General features: G+C 35.8%; 1 protein-coding gene across 2 annotated transcripts in view; it reads left to right on the forward strand.

Annotated features, from left to right (window-relative positions):
* Window positions 1-765: 765 nt before the first annotated feature.
* The window catches only part of SLC25A36 (solute carrier family 25 member 36), a 35500-nt gene continuing 12772 nt past the window's right edge, over window positions 766-23493 (forward strand). The window contains exons 1-5 of one of the 2 annotated variants that reach the window (XM_064491604.1): window positions 767-1021; window positions 10698-10859; window positions 13734-13898; window positions 17237-17314; window positions 19433-19533. In XM_064491604.1, coding sequence (XP_064347674.1) covers window positions 13843-13898; window positions 17237-17314; window positions 19433-19533 — 235 coding nt within the window. In that variant the 5' untranslated portion in view covers window positions 767-1021; window positions 10698-10859; window positions 13734-13842. Of the gene's footprint in view, window positions 1022-10697; window positions 10860-13733; window positions 13899-17236; window positions 17315-19432; window positions 19534-23493 lie in introns of both variants that reach the window. The other variant, XM_010976788.3, reaches the window with a different exon arrangement.

Genomic DNA, 23493 nt, shown 5'->3' on the forward strand with positions numbered 1-23493 from the left:
AAACTTGTATGTTTTAATTCTATTTGCCTACTTAGTCACTACGCCTTGGAGATTTTTTTCTATATGGATCTACCTAACCCGTTGTTACAATTGCATAATACTCCACAGTAGGAATGTTCCATGATTTATTTTCCCATTCTCCTACGGATCACAATTTTCCACTATTACAAGCATTGTTCTAAAACACTGTACTGTTGTTTGAGACCCTGTACGAGTATCCTTGTACAGCCTTTTCGTGCAATGTTTCAGCGTTACTCTGAGGTAGATACCAGGAAGCGGAAATGCTGGGTCATAAATCCAATTTTTAAAACGTGAATCAAGCAGCGGGCAAATGGCAAATTTCTATACCTCCCTTTAAATTTTGCGGTGAATTTAAAACTGCCTTTAAAAAAAAAAAAAAAGTAAATCAGAGACTGGGCACTCTCGCGCCCCTACTCCGTTTGCGTACCGGGAATCCAGGCGGTTTCTCACAGAATCTGGGCCGGGAGCGTGGAGCTCGGAGCCGCGCGACCGCGTGGGCCCAGGCCGCGCCGGGTGCAGCCTTCCGCGCCCGCTGGGAGGTGCGAGGGCCCGTTGACCTACTACCCTCCGGGCACGCGCCCTAGCCCCGCCTCCCTGCCGCTTTCATTGAGAAACCCCTTAGCGATCACGTGAAAGAGGCATGCCGGCTTCGTGACGTCACGCAGAGCGGACCAATGGGAGCTTCTGTTTATGTCGGGGGGGGGAGGTTGTCGGAATATTCACGCCCCCACCGCCGCCGCGCTGCCCCCGCAGCGCCGGTGGTGAGCGCCCAGCTAGAGCGGGAGGCGGCGTGACTGCAGCGCCGCGGGAGGGCCGCGCCGGTCGCCTTCTGCAGCCGCGTCTCCGTCAGCTCCCGATCGCCGTCACTGGGGCGCCGCGCGGCTCCAGTGCGGGACGGAAGCTGCGGGCGGCTAGATCCGCGTCCCGCCTCAGCGCCGGGAGGACATGCGGGAGAGAGAATGAGCCAGAGGGACACGCTGGTGCATCTGTTTGCCGGAGGGTACGTCCCAGGCGGGCTAGGGCAGAGACTTGGGCAAGATGGGTGAAGGGGCTTCAGCCCCGGGGGCTGAGAGGGCGAGGCCCGGGTGGGGACCGGTGACGGTGGATTGGGGGTGCGGCCCGGGCGGGAAGTGATGAGGGACTGGGCCTGGGGGAGCCAAGGGGGCTGAGGCCCCGGCGAAGAGGGCTGGGAGGAAGAAGCTGGGTGGGAAGTCAGGCTTTGGACCCGCGGAGCCTGAGCGAGGCCTAGGGAGTGGCTGGCAGGGCTGGGGTCCACGCAGGCCCAGGCCCCGTGCCGCGGCCTAGCGGGCAGCGGGGAGGCGGGGAGGCGGGGAGGAGCGTAGCTGCAGGCCTCACGCAGGTTGCTGGGCCGGGGAGATGTTGGGGGAGCGGGAAGTGCGGAGGCCGAGGACAAAATGGGCGCCGGGCCTCCTCCTTCTCTCCGTGGGGCGCAGGCTGCGGGGCCGCCTCACGTCGCTCACGCCCCACCTCGGACCTCGGGCAGCTGATTTCCGGGCCCTGCTCGGCCGCGGTGGGTCGTCATGGGGCTTCCGGCACCAGCCCCGAAGGTTTTGAGGTTCTTCCGCACGCAACAGCTGTAGGTTTCAAGCTCTTGGAAAATTTCCTTCCCGAGCTTTCCCAGCTTGCGAGCTACGGTGCAAAGCCGCGGTACCTTTGGGATCAGATTCTTTCCCTGAAAACCAGCCCTGTAGCACACCCGCGGCTTTTCGTTTGCTTAAAGGAGAAAGTGGGGGGAGGGAGAGGTCAAATGCTTTGGCAACAGTTACTGTGTGTGTAAGATTCGGACTAAACCTAAAGTCTTAGTTCCCTGCTTGCCAGCTTGAGTGCTACAGACCTTTTGTTCTGCCAATTTATTCTCCTTTTTAGGTTCTTTCCAAATTATTTGGAGAACCGTAGCAATTTTAAGTTTAGGAGTTCTTATCTGTAGAATCCTAAAGAGTCATCGAAAATGGCTGCGGTGAATTATACTGAGGCTCTTTTTTTGCTTTTATGACCATATAAAGTCGCATTCTCTTAAGGCATACAATTTTGTTTAAAATAGACTAGTTTAAGAATGTTAAAGTAATACACGCGGTTCTACTCGCAGTGTCTTAATTTGAGTTATACGTATGAACTCTTATTGCCAGTGATGACAGTAGTTTTCTTGGGTTGGCACATTCATTCAACAAACATTTATTGTACACCAATTATAGACCAGCCACTGTTCTGGCATTTAAAAAATACTTTTAATTTGTGAGACTCAATTTAGACTGAGTTTGCTTTCCGTATTTCTGATACGTTGCCAGTGATATTGACAAATTAAATCATTTTTTAAAAAATTATTAGCCATCTAGATGCTCCTGTAAAGATGTCTTTTATGCAAATAATTGGATTCCCTCCTGTAGTTAGATCACAAGGTAATTCCTAAAAGTGTGGACACCACACATCTACTCCTGGCCACTATTTTAATTGCTACTCGTAGCCACTATTTTATTTGAGTGAAAAATGGACAAACTCTTTGATATTAGTTGCTTCACCTATAAAATGAGGAAACTGTACTATATGATCTCTAAGGCCCTATCTAGGTCCTAACATTTACTCTGCATTCGAGAGTCAAATACCAAGTTTTATTAAAAATGAGGTACATTTATTTGAAATGTTACCTTGATTGCACTACCCAGTTTGGATTGGGGTTATCAGCCACTTTGTTACTATTAATACATGTAAAGTCTCTTATGGTTAGCTTTTTCTTTAAAAACAAGAATAGGAAATTTTTGTAGCATCTAAACACAAATAGATTTAGGAGCCCCCCCTACCTCCCTCAACCCCCCCCCCCAAAAAAGAACCTGGCATGTGCAGGTTATTTGGAGTATTAAATGAGGTACTTGTATGTATGGCCTGATACAAGATAGGTGCTCAGCCTTATGAATTCCCTTCCTTTGCATTTCTTCTTGATTGTATTTTTATATATGGTTGTGTAAGTCATTTCAATAAAACTTGGCTTATCTTTTTTAGAGAAACATTAGAACTAGGAAGGATGGTAAAGATCATCTGGTTTAGCCCCTTCAAAAAATGGAAAAATACCAAGGTGTAAAAAATCGACTTACCCAAGGTCAAACAGCTTTTCAGACACGTAAAGTGAGAGGTAAACAATCACTAAAGACTCTTCCGGCTCTATATTATATAAAATCAATGCTGTAAAATATTTTGGAAGTCTGTATGCTGAACATTGTAGAAATACAAATTGGGTTGTGTTGGTAATACTGTTCTTAACTGAAGACATCTAATATATCTCAGAATTTTGTATTTAGGCAGTCATTTTTAGGATGTTCTTCATAGAAAACTAGATTTCATTTTTTTTTATCATGATAGAATTATGTAAATTAGGAGTTAGGAAACTTTTTTGTTACTTTAATAATAACCAGATAGAGAAAAGGAGAGAGATCTTTATATTAGTCACTGTGCAAGAACCAAGTAACTTTTCACAGTGACATTGAATCTTCGACAAAATTGTCTTAAAATGGAGCCTTTGAATTGTTTTCCTGATGATTATAATAATTGTGTTTATTCAAATATGTGTTTATCAGGATCTCAGATTTCTAAAATAGCCTTGTAGCTGTATTATTAAATCAGGAAAATTTGAAACAGACCAGCACTGTACCTTGGGTCTGGGTGACATACATGCATAACTCGTGCTTTCTTTAACATACCCTTTGGTCCCATTTTGTTTTTGCCAGGGTTAATATTCAGAGTTTATAAGGTCATTGGTTAGGTTGATTGAATTATGGAAGCTACTCATTGCAGTCTGCAAAAAGGATGTAAGTAAGATTTAATTTTAGTTGTACTTTTAATTACACTATATGTTTGTATATGAAGATATAAGCAATATGTTTTAAAATTCTTTGATAGATCTACATCATTTAGTGTGCTGGCTGCATTTGTCCACCAAGAGGCAGTTTGCTTTTTTTCTATTTGAGAGGCAGATTGTCTCAATGGGAGAAATAAACCTTCAGCCTTTAAGTGGATGAATTTTTTCCTATGTAGCTCCTGTGACAGCTTAATACATACAGTGAGTGATTTCAGATTATCTAAGGAATTGTTTATTTTTTATGTCCTGGAATTAATCAGCCCATTTATTAAACCATTTATTATTTATTATTTATTAATTCAGTAAGAAATTCACATTTGGGTGTCAGTTATGTTGAAATGTCATAATATCTGTTATATTACCTGTTTCCTTGTAAGATCAGGGCAGAATACTTTAAAGTATAATTAATGTGATTTATCTACACTTTACTTTGTCTATATTTTCATAATTTTTACAACCTTTTCCTTCTTTTTTTTCCCCTCATAAAAAATGCATTCTTTCATTCTTACTAACAGATTGTAAGACTAAGGGAAATTGCTTATCCTGATGTGAAATATTCTCAAAAAAACTTGCTTTCCTGGAAGGGGATTGGTATAGTATAGCATTGTGGGTCGGGGACCCCTGGAAGTTCCCAAGACCCTTTTGGGGTGATCTAAAATGTTAAAGCTGTTTGTGTAAAAATGCTAAGACATCATTTGCCTTTGCACTGTGTTGACATTCAGACCGATTGTGCAAAAGCAGTGATGGGTGGAGCTGCTCGTGCCTTAACACGCATTGGGGCAGTAGCATCAAACCTTGCTAGTCGTCTTTGGCACTTGAAATGTGAAAAACCAGTTTTGCTTAAGAATGTTCTTGAAGCAGTAAAAATTAATTTTATTAAATCTTGACTCTTGAGTACACATCTTTCATTTCATGTTCTGCCTGGCAGAATGAGAAATAAGAATAAAGTACTCCTGCTTCCCAGGGTGGTTCTGCAGTTGTTTCAGCCTCAGGCCAGACCAGCCTCATTATTCACAGGAGCCACTCTTGAAAGAACGATTGATAGACATACTGTGGCTATTCAGACTGGAATATTAGGCAGACATTTTCTCAAAAAAATGAAAGCAGTGGGCCTGATGCTTCAAGGAAAACCACTGATAGCATTTGTTACCTTCTGATAAAATATGAGTTTTCAAGCAAAAGTTAGAATTTTTGCAATCTTGGATTGACAGGAAATGTAATTTTTAAAATATTGTATAGTAAAATGTGTTAATATTTGGAAGCCCTATATAACCCAGTGAAACAATATTTTTCAAATGACCAGTGCATGATGTTATAGTGTCATGCATGGGTAAAAAGATTCAGAATATAAAATGAAGCAATGGGTTTTAATGCAGCAGTATGAAAAGTTTATTGATACAGTTCAGATTCCATATTGCAGCTAACTTTAAGAACCAGCACATATCCAGTTTTAGTATAATAATGAAAAATATCCACAATTATCTGGAAAGTAGATTATGTTATTAATTGAAAGGTTTCAGTGCCATAGTCGGCAGGGTGTGTGGGGAGTAGTGGAACAGGATAAAGGTGAATAGTGGGAATGCATTGTCGTTCCAAGTAGGGGAATGGTGGGGTCTTACTGAGAAGGTGACTTTTGAACAAAGACCCAGAGAGGAGAGAATTAACTGTTCAGAGGGAAAAAGCAGTGAAAAGACCCTAGGGTAGGAGCCACAGTAATGAGGCAAGTATAGCCAAAGTAGTAGAGCCTTGTTAGGCTTTTTAAAGACTCTGGCTTTTTTTCTGAAATGAGAGGAGTCATTGCAGGAGTTTTAAAGGCTAACTCTGGTCACTGTGTTTAGAAAAGACTGTACACAGGCAAGGCCAGAAGTAGGGAAATGATTCGGCAGTTGGCGTAATCAAAATGAGAGGTAAGCATCCGTCAGAGAAGGTTGTAATATATTGGATGTAGAGTGTGAAGGGAAAAAAAGTCAGAAATAACTCCAAGTATTTAGTTTAGGCACCTGGAGGGAAGGAATTGCTTGCTGTTAACTGGGATGGACAGGGTTGCCAATGGAATAGGGTTGGAGTGGAGGAAGATCAGTATGGGTGGGGTTCCATTTAAGATGTGAGAAGTTTGAGAAGTAGAGAGGTCAGAAAGCCAGTTTGTGTAGATGGATGGATATATTAGGTGAGTCCAGGAAAGAGGTCTGGACTAGAGATATACATTCAGTAGTTCGTGGAGCATCGATGGTTCCATGAGCCTAGATGAGATCACTAAGGGAGTGAATATAGAGCAGAAGAGAGGACCAAAGACTGACCTCTGAAAACTTCAACAAAAGGGATCAGAAGAGGAGGAACCAGCAAAGTAGACTTAGAAAAAGTGACCCAGAAAATGTGTTCTGAAAGTCAAGTGAAGAAGCATATGTACAGTATTTAGGAAGGAATGGGTGATCAGTTATCATATGTTACTGTCTGTTAAGACATGATCTGAGAGCTGTCAATGATTAAGTTTAAGAATTGGAGACCTTTGGTGACCTTGATTAGCAATTTGCAATGCAGAGCAGGGAGTAAAAGTCTGATTGGAGTGGGAGAGAAATTAGAGACAGTAAATGAAGGGAATTTAAAGATTTGCTGCAAAGAGAGAGCAGTAGTTTGAGGGGGAGATGTTTATTTTTATTAAACCTACCACATACCCTCAGTATATTTTGTTTCTATGGTGAATTTTAGTCCTCAAAGTCTGATATCATTGTTTTCCCTTATAGTAGAGACTGTACAGCTACATCTTGTGCTGTGTGATAATGGCTTCCTTCCATGTTTCCATGTTTATCAAGTTGTTGGCTAATGGTTTTTTTTTCCCAATATTATTAGTGTTTTGAGTTTGCTTTAGCCTTTTGAATAAGCCTAGCTTGTTAATTTTTTTTCCTGCGTGAGAAACACTACATATACTCCCCAAAATACCATTATTTTCAGCCACTTTTAAACCTAACTTTTCATAAGTTAATCTTCCAATTATGTAGAATATGTCCTTCATTCTTCAAGGACTTATATTGTCTCTTGCCTAAACACTAAAGCTTCAGAGAAAATACCTCTACAAATATATTACCAGAGAGCCAATTTTTAGTAAGACTTCCAAGTGATTTTTGTAGCATTTCAGAGACAGGCTACATGTTTTGCGATTAAAAGACTCCATGGCTAACATTTTAATGAATCTCTTCCTTAGTGGTATTTCTCAATTTGACTAATGCCCTAATTAGGAAATTACAGTGGAGTGTTACCTGTAGCAGAAAAATGACAAAATACTTTAACATATTCACTTTGCTTTAGACACCTTAACACTGCAAATGTCTGACATAATAGGTTTGCTTAATGTTAGCAGAAATACATTTCTAAAGTACCTATTTTATATATCTGTATACCCACTTACATACACATATCAATATTGTGGACCCAGTCAGAATAGATTAAATTACCTTGCCTACTGAAAACAAGTTTCCTGATTTGTACATGCTCAAAAGGTTAAAATCAAAGGTAGTCTAACAACCACAGTCTTAGACTCAGAATCCCAGTTGTTTATCATGATCCACCCTTTCCTTAGCAAAAACCTGGCATAGATTCCTCCATAGGTTGGTTAATAAAAGTCCTTTATAGCCAGGGGATCTGAATATAGTGGTTCAGGCCTTTGGGGCTCTCTTGCTGGTGGGGTTTTGTGTCTGCATGGACCTAAGGATTTATGACTCTTGGCATCATGGCTGAAACTGATCTGCTAGCTATTCATATTTACTTAGTGAATAAATTTTTTCCCCTTCCCTATCCTCCCCTAACCCCCAACCACCCCACCCCCCACCCGCCTTCTGATTCATGTGTTGCTGCAATTTGGGTGTGGGAGAGTATTTTGGGGCCCTCAGAGGCTTTCCTGTTTCTTGTAAGACCTGTTTGCAAAGATTTTTTTTGTTTAGTTTTGTTTTTTTAAGCCAGTTTTTTGGTTACGTTGTGTGTAGCTTCAGGAAAGAAGGAAGGAAAGAAGGAAGGAAGGAAGGAAGGAAGGAAGGAAGGAAGGAAGGAAGGAAGGAAGGAAGGTCTCCATTCTAAGCAGCTTTTAGCCACTGCTTACTCAAGGGATCCGTAGGCCCTTAAGTAGTTAGAACCTGTGGAATGTCAGAATTTTTATCCTCACTATATATAATAACAAGGGGAAGCAACATCTGAAAGTTCTCAGACATTTACACTTACAAAATACCATAAGCTAAAAGTGTGTCTACACTGCAGTAAATTCACAGGTGACTTGATTACTTACTGTATAGTTTGGCAAACATCATGAAAATAGAATAGTTTTAAATGTCTTATAAAGGTGTTTAGTGATAACCATTTTAAACAATTCTTAAACATTCTCTAAAATCAATACATAGTTATGTTACCTGATTCTTACCAAGCAATCTTGGCCTCATATCTTTAAATGACATTTGCCTATAAAACTTTAAAATAAGCGTTGATCCAAGTAGTTTTACTAAGAATATATAGCAGAGGCGTTCTAACCTGGATATACCAAGGATATAGTGACATTTTAAAAATTTTATATTCATAATCTTAGAAACTGTTTCCTTTCTAGATTTTTGATGTTACAGAATAACAAATTTATATGCTCTTCAGCTACCAAACTTGGCTGTTCTCTCCTTAGAATTCTTTGCTAATCAAAGCATTTAAAGCAAATGACTGAGCAACTTTAAATTGTAACTTTTTTATTTTAATACCAAAGCATCCAATTTAGTACTTTTATTAGTAGCAAACTACATTGGTGACATCTTGTGGTTGATCTTAACCCATTGTCCTCCTCACTGGATCAGGAGGGCTTAGGACCAGTTAGAAGGCAAGAAAGAAAATGAGGGCCTGCTTTAAGGCACTTGCAGTGGGAATATTGAGGAGACATTCTTTGCTTTACTTCCATCTTGAGTACTTGGTGCCCTTAATCATTAGGCCTCTAAGGGGTTCTGCAGGGTACTTCTCTTTGGAATTTACCTTTGCAAGCCTTTCTTCCTCTTTGCCGAGACAGTTACCCTTCCCATTTGTTTCATTGCACATGGAGAGAAAAGAGATCAATGTAGTTAACTCTGTTTCACAACTAGATATTTTAAATGTTTATTGACAGCAATAGTTTTTGTTCTCTGCATAAATTCTAATGATTCCAGTGTACATAATAATTACTTCAGTATGACTTAAGATAAAAGTAGCATGAGAAACACTGGAGTGTCACTCCTGTACCACATACCTATTGCATTTTATAATGTAAAACTGCTTCAGGACAGCCTAAATGCTTGTTGTGTACACCCACTTACACCACTCCCCAGTTTGATACAGTTTAGATCATCATTATGTATTTTACTTGTTGAGATGGTTTTTTAGGAATCACAATGTATATCTTGTCTGTAGTCTGGCCATAAAGTATTTGTAATAGTTCTGTTACAAAATTTTAGTTGCTATTATCAGTAATAGATGCTGACAACTTTAGTAGCTAATACTTACTAAGTACATTCTATGTGTCATACCACAAAATAACTTTATATGAGTTATATCATACCATCTTTACAACAAGCCTGTAAGGCCTAGGTGTTGTTTTTTCCCTGCTGGGTTGGTTGGTTGGTTTCTCTGTGTCACGTGTTTATTCTCTTGAAATCGGGAATGACTGGGTAGGACATAGGTAGTCATTCTTATTATGTGCTAACTTGGCTTTTTTTTTTTTTTAATTATGGAAGTAATTTATGTTCATTGTGAAAACCAAGAGTATATTCTTTAGGTTTTACAGAATATAAGATCAAAACAAATATGCATGTTTATTACAGATTTGGGGCCTATTGGGTTTTATGCTCAATAAGTTTACAAAGTAAATATATTAAACAGCTTAAAAAATAAAAGCTAGGCAAATCCAAATTAAAAACAAGTATGATTTGCTATAATAAATCACTACGATAGTGTGAATACTGTGTAGTTTACCACCCAGGCTCTCTTTAGCTCTGCAGTGTATTCTGCAGTGTATACTGTGGTGATTCACATCTCTTACCACTTGGCCTCAACAATTAACATAAATAAACTGTGACTTCTGTTTAAGATTGTCCTTGGGCCTTATATGTAATTAGATTTTAAGCCTATTTCATAGATGTTTAAAAATATTGGTTTCTTGTTTATTGAGTGTAGAGGTCTTTCTTGGATCTAGTTAATTTTTTCTCAAATCTCTTAGCCCTACCATGTATCTAATTGATGTTTGATTTGTGAAAATACAATGGTTTTGATCTTTTGGGGGGGGGGATTAAATTCTTTAAATTTCATATTTAAAACTCTAAGTGGAATTTTTTTGAAATCTTAATTTTATTATAATTAAAAAATCACATATAATTGTATTTGACCCCAGCTAGTTTGTATATTAGCATTTCCTACTAATTTTCACATATTTGGGTTTTTTTTTTCATCAGATTTATTAAGGTATAATTATGTGCAGTAAAATTCGCTCTTTGTTAAGGGTATACAGTTAGAGCTGTTCAGCGAGTTTTGGCAAAAGTGTAAGGTGCTGTAACCTCTACAGACATACCTCTGGAGATAACCTGCAGGTTCAGTTCCAGGCCACTGCAATAAAATGAATACCACAGTAAAGTGAATCCTGTGAGTTTTTAGCTTCCCAGTGCATATAAAAGTTATGTTTATACTAAACTGTTGTCTATTGTGCAATAGCATTATGTCTTTAAAAAAATTTATATGCCTTAATTAAAAAATACAGTTGACCCTTGAACATGGGTTTGAAATGTGTGGGTTCACTTATATGCACTTTTTTTTTTTTTTTCAGTAGATATATACTACAAAACAACATGATCCATGATTGATTGAATGCAGACCCACAGATACGGGAGGGATTTTTGATTGTTCAGAGGGTTGGCACCCCTAAACCCCACATTACTCAAGGGTCAACTCAGAAGTGCTACCCATCATCTGACAACACAAGTTTGCTGTAAGCCTTCAATTTGTGAAAAACAAAATATTTGCAAAGCACAATAAAGCGAAGCACAATAAAAGGTGATGTGCCTATATTATAATCAAAATATAGATCACTTCTGTTATCCCAAGGATTCTCCATGCCCTTTGCAGTCAGTCCCAGCTCCACTACCTCTTAGTAATTAACTGATCTCATTTCTGTTCTAGTTTTGCCTCTTTTAGAGTGTCATAAAAATGAAAATGTTATAAAATGAAAGTCTTTTGTGCCTGGCTTTTTTCAGTTAGCATAATGCTTTTGAGATTCATCCAGGTTGTTCTTTTTATTACAGAGCAATAATCCATTGTTTGGCTGTACCACAGTTTGTCTGTCCTTCATCTGTTGATGGACATTTCGGTTGTTTCCAGTCTTGGGCTACTAAGAGTAAAGCTGCTAAAAACTTTCATGGACAAGTCTTTGTGTAGACATGTACGGGCACACCATGTTTTATTGTGTTTTGCATTGTTGTGCTTCAGAGATAATGTGTTTTGTTTTTTGGGTTTTTTTACAAATTGAAAGTTTGTGGCAACCATGTGTTGAGCTAGTCTATCAGTACCATTTTTTCAGCAGCAATTTTTAATTGATATGTATGTTTTTTAGACTTTGTGCTATTGCACACTTAATATACTACAGTCTACTATAAACATAACTTTTATATACACTGAAAAACAAAAATCATGTGACACACAATATACTACAGTATACTGTAAACATAACTATTATATACACTGAAAAACAAAAAAAATCATGTGACTCACTCTATGGTATTCTGTATACTCTATGGTATTCACTGTATTGGGGTGCTCTTGAACTGAACCTACAATATCCCTGAGGTATGCCTGTATTTGTTGATTTTTCCCAGGTTAGCACCTTAGAAATGGGATTTCAGGGTTGAATGGCAGTAGTATTTAACCTTCTAAGAAATACCAGACTTTTTTTTTTTTCTTTCGAACTCTGCTTTTTTTTTTTTTTCCAAATGTACCATTTTGCATTCTCACCAGCAACGTCTGAGGTTTGTAGTTGCTCTTTATCAACATGTGTTGTTAATCTTTTTCATTTTAGCCATTAGTAAATGTGCAGTGGTACCTCAATGTAGTTTTAATTTGCATTCTTCTGTTGACAGATGATTTTGAAATTTTTTTCTGTGTTTATTTGCATCCGTATATCTTTGGTGAAGTATCTGTTCAAGTCTAGTTTGAGTAGTTTTTTTTTTTTTTAGTTTAATTCTCTACATAAGCACTTTATAAGATACGTGTTTTGCAAATATTTTCTCTCAGACTGTGGCTTGTCTTTTCATTTTATTAACAGTTTCTTCCAAAGAGTGGGCGATTTTAATTTTGATGAAGTCGTTTATCAATGTTTTCCTTTTATGATTCATGCTTTTTCTCTTTTGTTGTTGTTGTTGTTCATCTAAGAAATTTGTGCCTAATCTAAAGTCAGAAACATTTTTCTCCAAGTATTTTCTCTTCTAAAAGTTCTATAGTTTTCATGTTTTACATTTAGGTCTCCATTTTGAGTTAATTTTTTAAATATGGTTTGAGGTAAGAATCAAGTTTTATTTAGATATAGGTGTTCTCTTTTTAATTTGTTGTATTAATTAATATTTCACTCTTACTGCATAGTTTGTTTCAATTTTATTTTCTTGATGGCGTGTACTGTTACATTAATATGAAATATTCTTATTTAATGATTTCTTGTCCTAACTTTTATTTGGAGTGATATTGTTGTTATATGCCTGCTTTCCTTTTATTATATATATTTTTATACATACTTTTTTTTGTTGGGGGGAGGGTTAGGGGAGGTTATTAAATTTATTTACTTATTTATTTTTAAGTGGAGGTACTGAGGATTGAACCCAGGACCTCCTGCATGCTAAGCATGCATTCTACCACTGAGCTATAACTTCCTCCCATATATACTTTTTTTCAGTTCTAGAGGTGTAACTGTTTTGTATTTTTCTGTTGGTGGGCTGTTTTTCTTCCTTTCATGCCTGTTTTGGAGGTCTGGATTACTTCTGACTCAGTCTGCTTTGCTCATTCACTGCAGTAAGAGCTCTCCTGAGTGATTTTCCTCTAGTTAGAAAGCAGTTTTCAGGGCTTCCTGGGGTAGCTTTTAATGCTCTTAAGAGAAAATTATTTCCCATTCTTGCATTTAAAAACTTACTCACCCTTTCTCATATGTCTTTTGAAAGCTTAAATAATATCATTTAAGAGCTTTTATTTTGTTGTTTTCGTGATTGATCCTTGTATTTAAATTGGGTTCTTCTAACTCAGCCTACCTACTTTGCACAAATTTCCACATGTGGGCCTGAGAGATTCTGATTTTGAGACTCAAATGCCGTATTTATTTGTAAGTGAAACACTTCTGGGTATTTGGATATTTAAAATATGAGACATGTATGAATATCCATTCGTGATTTATTTCTTGTTCTCAAGATCATTTCTTAAGTTTTAAAAGATAGGTTTGGAGTTTGAGAGATAGGATATACCTCAAATAATGATCTAGGTTTCAACAAAGCCGTAAGTAATATCTGGGCAGGGAGTACCAAATAGACCCTTAAAATAGTATTTAAGCTGTGTTGTCTTACACCAGTAAATTTTAGAGTCAACACACACAATTTGGAGTCTTTAGCTAATTATTCTTGCTAGATAGATATTTAGCTACTGAAAGTGTTTTGCATACAGTCAAATAAGTAAAACATTAAATTAAAAAATATTTAGTCTTCAGAAATCAAAATTCTCAATTTTAGTACCTTTGCAAAGCCCCAGTTGCTCACACGTTTCACAGCTCAGTGCATATTTACTAATTTATGAATTAAGTAGGTAAGTTTTGTTTCTTTCATTTTTTTTGTAGATGTGGTGGTACAGTGGGAGCTATTCTGACATGTCCACTGGAAGTGGTAAAAACACGGCTGCAGTCATCTTCTGTGACACTGTATATCTCTGAAGTTCAGCTGAACACCATGGCTGGAGCCAGTGTCAACCGAGTAGTGTCTCCGGGACCTCTCCATTGCCTAAAGTGAGAGCACAGGATTCATGACTTTTTTTTTCTTTTGTCTGTTTACCTTAATGATGCCTATGTTTGTTTATTTATATTCTGCCATATTTTAAGAGGTTTTTACAAACTTAATGACAGAATTACTCTGCTATATTCCTTAGAAACAGTGATCCCTAATGGAAATGTACAGTAATTCAAATAATGTAAAATGTTATATTGTTTCCAAGTAATGTGTATTTGGAATATTTTTCTACATTTATCCAGTGGATTTATTTTCTAAAGCTATTTAAGGTATTTTATTTTGGATTATGAATTCATTTGTTTTTGAAATGTGATTTTGTTAAATGCTAATAACAACTCTTTGCATATTTTGAATTTTCAAAGTACTCACACAAGTAAGTACATCTAATTAATAACAGTCTGATTTTTATATAACCTAAATATAACAGATACAAAGCATATTTATAAAAACATGATTCAGTGTTAGGCATTTCTTGATTTGAAAAAGATTTATTTTTATGTTTTACCATACCTCATTATGTTCCAAATTGGATTTGAAATTTCAAAACTGTTGAAATTAGGTTTTACATGTTTAAACTTACATATACAACTGAATGTCTTGTGTGTCTGTCTTATCAGCTCACTTGGGACATAATCTATTTGAACTTAGTTCAGTAGTGTTTATTTTGTAGTAGCAAGTAAACTCATACTGTGTGTTTGCCTTCACTACCAAAAGATTTCATCACTCTTCTTTTTTCAAACTTACCTAAGTACATGAGTAGGTAGAATAAAATTGATAACAGTTTTAGGTTAAAATGCCATAGTTAGAGGTAAAACTTCTATCTAACTAGTAATAGAGTATTTTAATATCATGATTTTGATAGTTACTACCACTGATTACCTCTCCTTAAAATTCTTCCTTTGATCTTTGTACAATACCGTGAGTCAATGTCACGTTTCATCTGTCATCAGTATCCAGTGACTTCCATGTCTACATTTTCTTCCCTTAACCTCTCTTCACTCTCATTCCCATTGTTTCCCTATTCAGGGGTGCCATCCTAATCAATGTTTCATGGCTGCTTCTTCCTTTTTTTATTTCCCAACATCTTTATTGAGATATAATTTACATACTATAAAATTCATCCATTCAAAGTGAACAGTTCAGTTTTCTGTTCACAGATTTGTGTAGCCATCACCACATTCTAAATTTAGAACATTTTCATTATCACCACAGAAAGGGACCCTTCCCTTTTAGCAGTCACTCCTCACTTTCTTCTTTCCCTCTCCCCCTGGGCAATAACTACTAATCTACTCTCTGTCATTATAGATCTGCATATTCAGGACATTTTGTGTAGAAGGAATTAGATACACGATATGTGGCCTCTTGTGACTGGTTTCTTTCACTTAGCGTGTTTTCAAGCTTCATGTGTGTTGTAACAAGTATCTTTTTATTGCCAAATATTTCATTGTGTAGATACATACCACATTTAATTTATTCACTCATTTATTGGTGGACATTTGGATTGTCTCCACTTTTTGAGTATTATGAATCATACCATTATAGGGATGTATGTTCTATTTCTCTTGGGGATATACTAGGAGTAGAATTTCTGAGTCATAGGGTAACTTTATATTTAACATTTTGAGGAACTGCCAAACTGTTCTCCAGAGTGGATATATCATTTTACATTCCCATCACCAATGAATGAGATTTCTAGTTTCTAAACATCCTCGCCAATCCCTGTTTTTCTCCAGTTGTCTTGATTGTGGCCGTCGTTAAATGGGTATGAAGTGTTTTATGACTTCTTATCCAGGAACTGTGGGAAATCCCCCCAGGCTCTCTTGGTTTCTTAGGGGCTCATGGAAGAGTTTCAAGAGATCTATAAATTAAGTGAAATTGTGTGCAAAATTGTGAGTGTTTGCAAATGTTCGTTTTCTTAAAAGGATACTTCCTTAACTTCTCAAGGGTTTTATAACACAGAAAGGGCTAACAAACACTGACATCTTCAAAATGTGCTCTACAACTTGTCACTCTTAGTTCTTCTTCTGTCTAATGTAGTTTTACCAAAATGGTCTCGTATCACCTGTGTCATCTGACAACAGGATAAAAACGCAAATTGCTGAGCTATTGAATCAGAGTACTTTGAGGGTGGGATCAGAGAAATTTGGATTTTAAACAAATGTCCCAGTAATAACGATAATATTATTAAGATTTATCAAGTATTTACTGTGAGCTCTTTTTATATTAACTTACTTAGTCATCACGGTATACCTCCCCCCTCCCCAGGAAAAGTACTGTTTTTCTCTATTTACTACTGATGAAAATAAGGATAAGAGAAAAGTTATTACTTTATGTTCTTACAGCTAGTTGGTTTCCAAAATTGGGTTTTATATTGAGAAATCTGACCCCATGATTCAAGCCCTTAATTAACCATTTTGCTCAGTTGCCCTCCAGGGGGGAGATCATTCTTAGGCATATAGTTGCTCAGAACCGTTGGCCTAGTCTGTTAACTCGGAATTAAAATACATGCTCTTTCTCAATCTGTATTTCTTCTTACTCAAAACTTCATTTAGTAGCTCACCTCAGAAAATCTTCCATGACTTTGACATGCCTGTTTCTTTCCCTGCTGGGCATCTGTAGCTAGTTTGTGTAGTATTTGCTTATTAATATGATCTGTTAAATTATTTGTTTCAATATAATTCTTTTTTCCGCAACTGGACAACAGATTTCGCAATGACAGAGAAATTTATCACCCTCTTATCTATCTCCTTACTCTGCTCAGTCTTTATATAGTAAGTGTTCAGCATAGTAAATGTTAACTGAGTAAAGGGAGAGATGGTAGCAGGCGTTCCATTTTTGCACCCTAAAGGATGTTAGGGTGATAGATTTTTGCTATAGCATTTCACTGGAATGGTTGGATAAGATAATGCTGCAATACCTGGAAGTTGTCCAGTATCGAGGATAGGACCTCAAATACTAGGAGGGAACTATATTTCTAACTGGGAATAGATTTTTCTGGTAAAGATAGTAAAATGGAGGAGATTAAAGATAAGAATAGCATGATCATATGAAAATAAATGTAGAAATCTGTATTGTTATATGTCTTTAAAACTTTCAGGAAAGAATCTGAATGGAGATCTTTTTTTTATCACTAATAAATCTATTACTAGTCTTTAGTAACGTATGCTATGCTATGCTATGCTGAGAAAAACAGATTTTCGTAAGTGAGGAAAACTGACCGGAGCATTGTAACATATTATAGTACAAACATAAGGGATTTAGACTCTAAGTTTGCTATGTAAATAAAGTACCACACTTTGAACGACATTCTTTTCTAAATAATATTTTTCTCTTTCAGGGTGATCTTGGAAAAAGAAGGGCCTCGTTCCTTATTTAGAGGATTAGGCCCCAATTTAGTAGGGGTGGCTCCTTCCAGGTAAAAAAAAAAAAAGAAATACGTTTAATTATTCACATTCTAGCAGTCTCTCTTGTTTCATGCTTAATGAAGGTAGATGCTGAAGAGAAGTGGAAGTGATGAGGATAAAGCACTATGGTGTAACAGTTACCAGTAACCATCTAAAAGGGTAGACAGATGGTACCATATGTAGGTGCAAAGGACCTCTTAGTGAGATCGTTGTGAAGCAATTTTTGCGTTAAGTTCAAGAAGCCAAAGAGGCCTTTACATTAATTTGTCATTTTTCTCAGATAATTTTTTATCTTAGATTGATATCTTCCATGATAGAACATTGTACAGAGTTGACATTCAGAGTGAAAATGTATTCCCAGATCTCTGTAACCAAACAGTATAGCAGGTCCATGTCTCATTATTTATCGGATTTCAGCTTTATATCAGTTCTTTAAAAAATGATCACAAATTTCATTTTTTATGTGAAAACTAAAAAAATGTATAGCATAAAGCTTGACATTCCACTTTAAACACATCACCTCTCACCCCATGCACCTTCCCACACACACTTACTCTTCTCCCCATGGATAACCACCCTTGATAAACAGTTTGGTTTATTGTCTTCCATTAATTTTCCTGGCTTAACATGTACATAAAATAGATAATATGTATACTTACTATCACTTACATAAATTGAATCCTATTAAAAATATTTCAACAAATTTGTCTTGAAGCTTTTTCCCTGAAAATATGTAGAGTTTTTAATTGTATAATTTGACTTTCCCATCATGAATAAGCATTCCCTTATTGATAGACCTTTAGATTTATTTCCAGATTTTTCCTGCTAAAAACAAGGGTTTTGTGAATGTAGCTGTACCTTTATCCTTGAGTACTTAAGCAAGTATTTTTCCTCAGGATAACTACCTAAAATAATTTCCGGATAAGAGGGCATATGCACATTTAAAATTAGTGAATATTACTCAGTTGCCTTCTGAAAAGGCATTATTCTCAAATAGTGACTTAGTTGCTCTTTGTCAACATATTATTACCAATACTGGCTACTGTCCATGTCTCTTAATACTTGCCAACGAGACTAGACATTTTTCACTGTTTAGGTGTACATTTGTTTTATTTCTGGTGCGGTCATGCCCTCCTCCTTATAATTATTTGTCATTTGTATATCTCATCTGTGAATTACCTATATATATTCTTTGCCCATTTTCTCATTAGGGTGCCTTTTTCTTATTCACTCCTAGTAATGCATTATTTATTCTTCATAATTTGGTATCATTAAATGTATCCTATTTTTCTTTTCTTTCTCATGAAGTAGAATGTTTCATTTTAAATTAATTTCTCTTTTTTCTTAAGCACATTAAAAAGCACAAAATGGAGACTCCCCATTTGTACTTGTTTGTTTATTCTGACCCTTATTGGACAAATAATCAGAATTTTGGGGAAATAACAGGATATTTGATACAGTAAGAAAGTCAGTCAGTGCCTAGAAAGCTAAATCAGTGATGAGGTAGTTGGGATGCTTTGAGTTACAATAAATAAGTTAACAGGGAAAATATTTACAGATTTGATGCAGTGTTTACGAATGTTAGCAAGCATGATCTGACCTGATGGGACTGATTTGTTTTTCAGTTTTTTTGTCTAAAGATGCTCTGAACTACTCTGTAGTAGAGATTAGCATATACCACAGTACCTCAAAATTGTTTAACATACACTTGGATCACTTGGGTCAGTTCTACCTCCCTCTCTTTAAAAAAACCTGTAATGCATTTACTTAAGTATATTTAATTTAGTCTTAGCATTACATAGGCCTTCTAGCCTTACTCATGTGTTTTCCAGTCATCAAACTCTTACAGAAATACTTTTCTGTTTTAGTTAGTCAGTTGCTATCAAAATACTGGGATGCAGTGTCTGGGGATGCTTTACATTTGAATTTATCTTTAATGAGTTGACACAAAAAGTACTTCATGGTCTTCATGGAAAAATATGTATGTGATGTTATGTAAGAATGTGGCTAAGGCTTTGTTTATGTTTTTAGATTTCTCCACTCTAAATAATAAAGATCAATTTACATATCATTTAAATCTTAGGAATTAAGCAACACGCTTATTGACAAAATTTAAATCTTTATTTTAGAGCAATATACTTTGCTGCTTATTCAAACTGCAAGGAAAAGTTGAATGGTTTATTTGATCCTGATTCTACCCAGGTACACATGATTTCAGCTGCAATGGCAGGTATGAATATATAATATTAAAAAACAAAAAATTTTCTGATACCTAGAGACTCAATACTGAATTCTGATGAATTTAACATTGCAAAGTTAAAGCAGTTAATGTGCTTTTCATTGATTAGCATCTGCAACATGATGTTTACATTTATTAGTATACAATAAATTTGATTAGGCAGTGTATGTAAAATCTGTTGTCAACTGGCATTTTTGTAATTATAAGTTTGTGATAGCATGCAGGTAGTACAATTTTTACATTGTCTTGTGTAGCCCACTGAATATTTAGTGATCACTTTTAACAATTTTAAGAATCCAACCATAATTAAACTATAAGTTACAGAGCTGTAATTTACTCTTTTTTCCTCAATTTCTGTTAGTGCCTTTTCCCTTTTTGCTGCATGTTTTGGCTTCTGCCTGAAATGTGCCGGCAGTTCTTGGTAAAGTATTCATTTTGTCCTGTGCTCAAATACTGAAATTTTTGTGAGTGATGTGTTACTGAATACTCAAGAGTTATTGTAATGTATATACTGAAAAACATGTTTAGCATTCCACACAAACCACACGAGATAGCACTCAAAATTTAGGCACCAGCTATGTGTACATGCTTGCTATAGAAATGTTTCCATGAGCTCTTCCCTCATCACTGATGAGTATGTATGATTCTGAATTAAAACAGCTAGTCCTGGGTCTCTGCACTGCCTTAAAGATATACTGGGAGTTTGGTTTGATCAGTGTGTTTCTGGAATCTTTTGCTGCCATACATGTTAGACAAAGCCATGGTCTTTGGTTCTCATTAGAAAATTCTCTATAGTTTTCTGAGATATGTTGCATATTTAACCATACCTTCACATTTCCAAATTATGCTGTGACTTTATAAAGCAAATTATAACTGCTTTTATCAACTGTTGATCAATAAATTGAGTGTCAATTATGTGCTTAATAATGAGTGCGTTAAACTGTTAACCATTTTCTGTTTAGAAATAAAATGGATCAATTTGAACCACATACTTAACGAACTAAGTGTAAGTTTGAAATACTGATATCTGAAAGGTCAATAGCCTTATAATAAATCTAGCTTCTATCTTATAAATTGTTTTCATGGCTTTTTATATTTAGTAATTGTTGACTGACTCATTGAAGTTTTAGAGCTGGAAGGTAAAACTTCAAAGTACAAGATGGTAAAATATTATTATTTACCAATGAAGAGAGATCTTGGGCAAGTTACATAATTTATGTGAATCTTTATTACCTTATCCTTGGAATGAGTAGGTTGCTCTACATAGATTTGTGTTTTGAAAATTAATTCTTTAGTACCATAGAGATCATCTAGTTACAACCAGAATTATTTTTTAATGTACATTTACAGGTGTTGGATACAAATAGTTATGATTTTACTTCTACAAATTTGAGTGTAGAAGTTAGTGGCTAATTTCAAACCATATAACCAGTATATTAGGATCTTTAACAGTATATTTCTGAATTGTTCAGTGTTTATTTTTTGTTTTTAACCCCAGAAAATTACAAAGAAATGTTGATCTTTCTTTTTTGAAAGAACTGAAATCAAGAAAGTAGATGAGCAATCATTTTAAGTTGAGGATAGTTATATATTCAGTATTGCAAATTTAGAGTTTCAGAATATCTCAGTTCCCACTGGAACATCTTTTTTCTTTAGACTGTCTCATTAGAATTTATTACTGTATGTCACATTCCAAAGATTTTCAGTGGAATTACATTTTGTACTTTTTTTTCTCAAATATGTATGAATGTTAACTCATAGTTTTCTGTTTTTATCTATACATTGATACTATTTCCCAACTTGAATTCCTTGAATTTTGGTAAATTGATAGTCTTATACTTGTTCAGAGAATATTGCACTATACTCTTCCTGTGTAATTTGAAAATACTTCTTCCATTTGTTTGCAGTTTTTCTGAAAATGTTCTGAGAATTGTGCCTTCAGAGCTTCCTTGCACTATTCACAAGCATTAACATTTAGCTTTGCAGTTTTTATACATAACTACATGATTGGTGAAACTGAATGGTCCCATGCAGACTCATTAAGGTAGCCTTTTGCCCCCTTCATTCTTGTAATAATCTAGACCAAGTTGTACTGGTTTTTCCCCAGGATCATTTCAGAGGTCTTCTAAATACGAATTGAGAGTGCAAAGCGCTTAGAGGCAGTCATGTGAAAAATTATTTTTTAACTGTCTATTCCAAAAAAATGCTAACCTTGTCACTTTAGTATCAAAAATACACTAAAATGCATCATTAATGATATTGCCTGCCGGATTTTGCCACATCAAACAGCACACACGTCACAGATTTAGTAACATACCTTGTATATAATTTTTATTCCAAGTAACCTCTCAAGTCACTTGCATTGTGCATGTTATCCATATGAACTCGAATGTTTAGATACTAAGCCATTTTTTATTAAAAAGACAGTTTATTTAAAGGGGGTCTTATTTTCCTTTTTTTTTTTTAATGTTTCAAGGGAATACTATAAGAATTTGATCTATAAACTTTCATGCATTGAAAATTTTTTTCCAATTGTGAGGCTGTATAATCAAATTGAGTAATGATGACTCTGTTTTACCTGCCTCTTTTTTTTCACTCCTACATATGAACTTTGTCAGACTTAAGTATATCTTAGCTCTTGAAGGTACTTGTTTTCTTGAGACTATTTGTGTGTTTCTGTTTAAATGAATTTGTGTATCCTTCTATATACACCTGGACACAGGTGTGTATACAGAAATAGAATTAAATTTTTTTCTTTATTGTAACTCCCAATTTTCAAAAATTTTTATATGAAATTTACAGGCTTTTATATAAAACAGTACAGATTTAAAGGAAATGAATTCTGTTTTTTATTGGATTATATATTCTCAGTGACTGCTCAGTTTTTTAAAATGTCACTAATATAATTGTTTAGCACTACATAGCTGGTGGGTTTTATTTGCTTATGGTATTACTGTTAATTTTCAAGATACATTTTTCTATTTGATTTAAAGTTTAAATTTTTACTCATTAAATAGAAATTTTGTCTTACACATATAAAATATTTTAAAAAATACTTTGTCCATGGCAGTTTATTCAGCAAGATGGATGGTTAGACAGATGTTTTGTATGTTTGTGTGTAAACATTCTCCCTGTTTTTTTGTTTTGTAGAACACAAGAAAGTAAATACAAAATACCCAAAATATTTCATAAAAATGGATGTGCAATATTACTGATCATAGTGCAAAAGGTGGGAGGTGCTATTGTAGCAACCTGTGCTTTTTTTTTTTATTACAGTTACAAAATGAAGTTACTTGAATTTTTTAAAAAGATTTACTAAGTAGAATGATTGTTAAAGAATAAAAAATTGTGGTTTGAACTCTGATCATGGTAGATAATAATGGTAGGAAAATGGGATATGATGATCCCCTCTAAATATTTTCTTAGATTCCCCTTTGACAAGGTTAGCATTTTTTCTTTAAGTCAAAATTGGTCTTCTTTTAGGTAAGTATATGGACTCTGAAACTGCTACAGATGGCAGAATTTTCAGTACTCGGTGCATTTTTTAAAAAACTATGGCCCATTCTGATAGTCCTTTCTTTTTCTTTTTTAACTTAAAATTTTCAAAAAAGTTAGATCTCACAGTAAATATTTCTCAAATCCTTCCAATGGGATTCATTTTGTACACATGTTTCTGATGAGGTCACTGCTTGTTGTTATGATACAGAAAAGCCTGTGTCTATTTTAGGCATTTACTGTACATTTCTCCCGAGAAAAGAGTGAGATCGTGTCATCTCATGCTCCCCATCCGCAGGTCACTTCCTGTAGAAATATGGACTAACTTAAACCTCGTGAGTACTGATCTGAGCATCTCTTGCAGCCTCTAGTTATAAGAAACACACCCTGGGAATTTATAATAGCTGTGGAATTAATAGAAGGCGGGAAATGAATTTTTATTTCCTGAATTTGTAT

This window comes from Camelus dromedarius, chromosome 2 (genome assembly GCF_036321535.1).
Source record: "Camelus dromedarius isolate mCamDro1 chromosome 2, mCamDro1.pat, whole genome shotgun sequence".
Taxonomy (NCBI): domain Eukaryota; kingdom Metazoa; phylum Chordata; class Mammalia; order Artiodactyla; family Camelidae; genus Camelus; species Camelus dromedarius.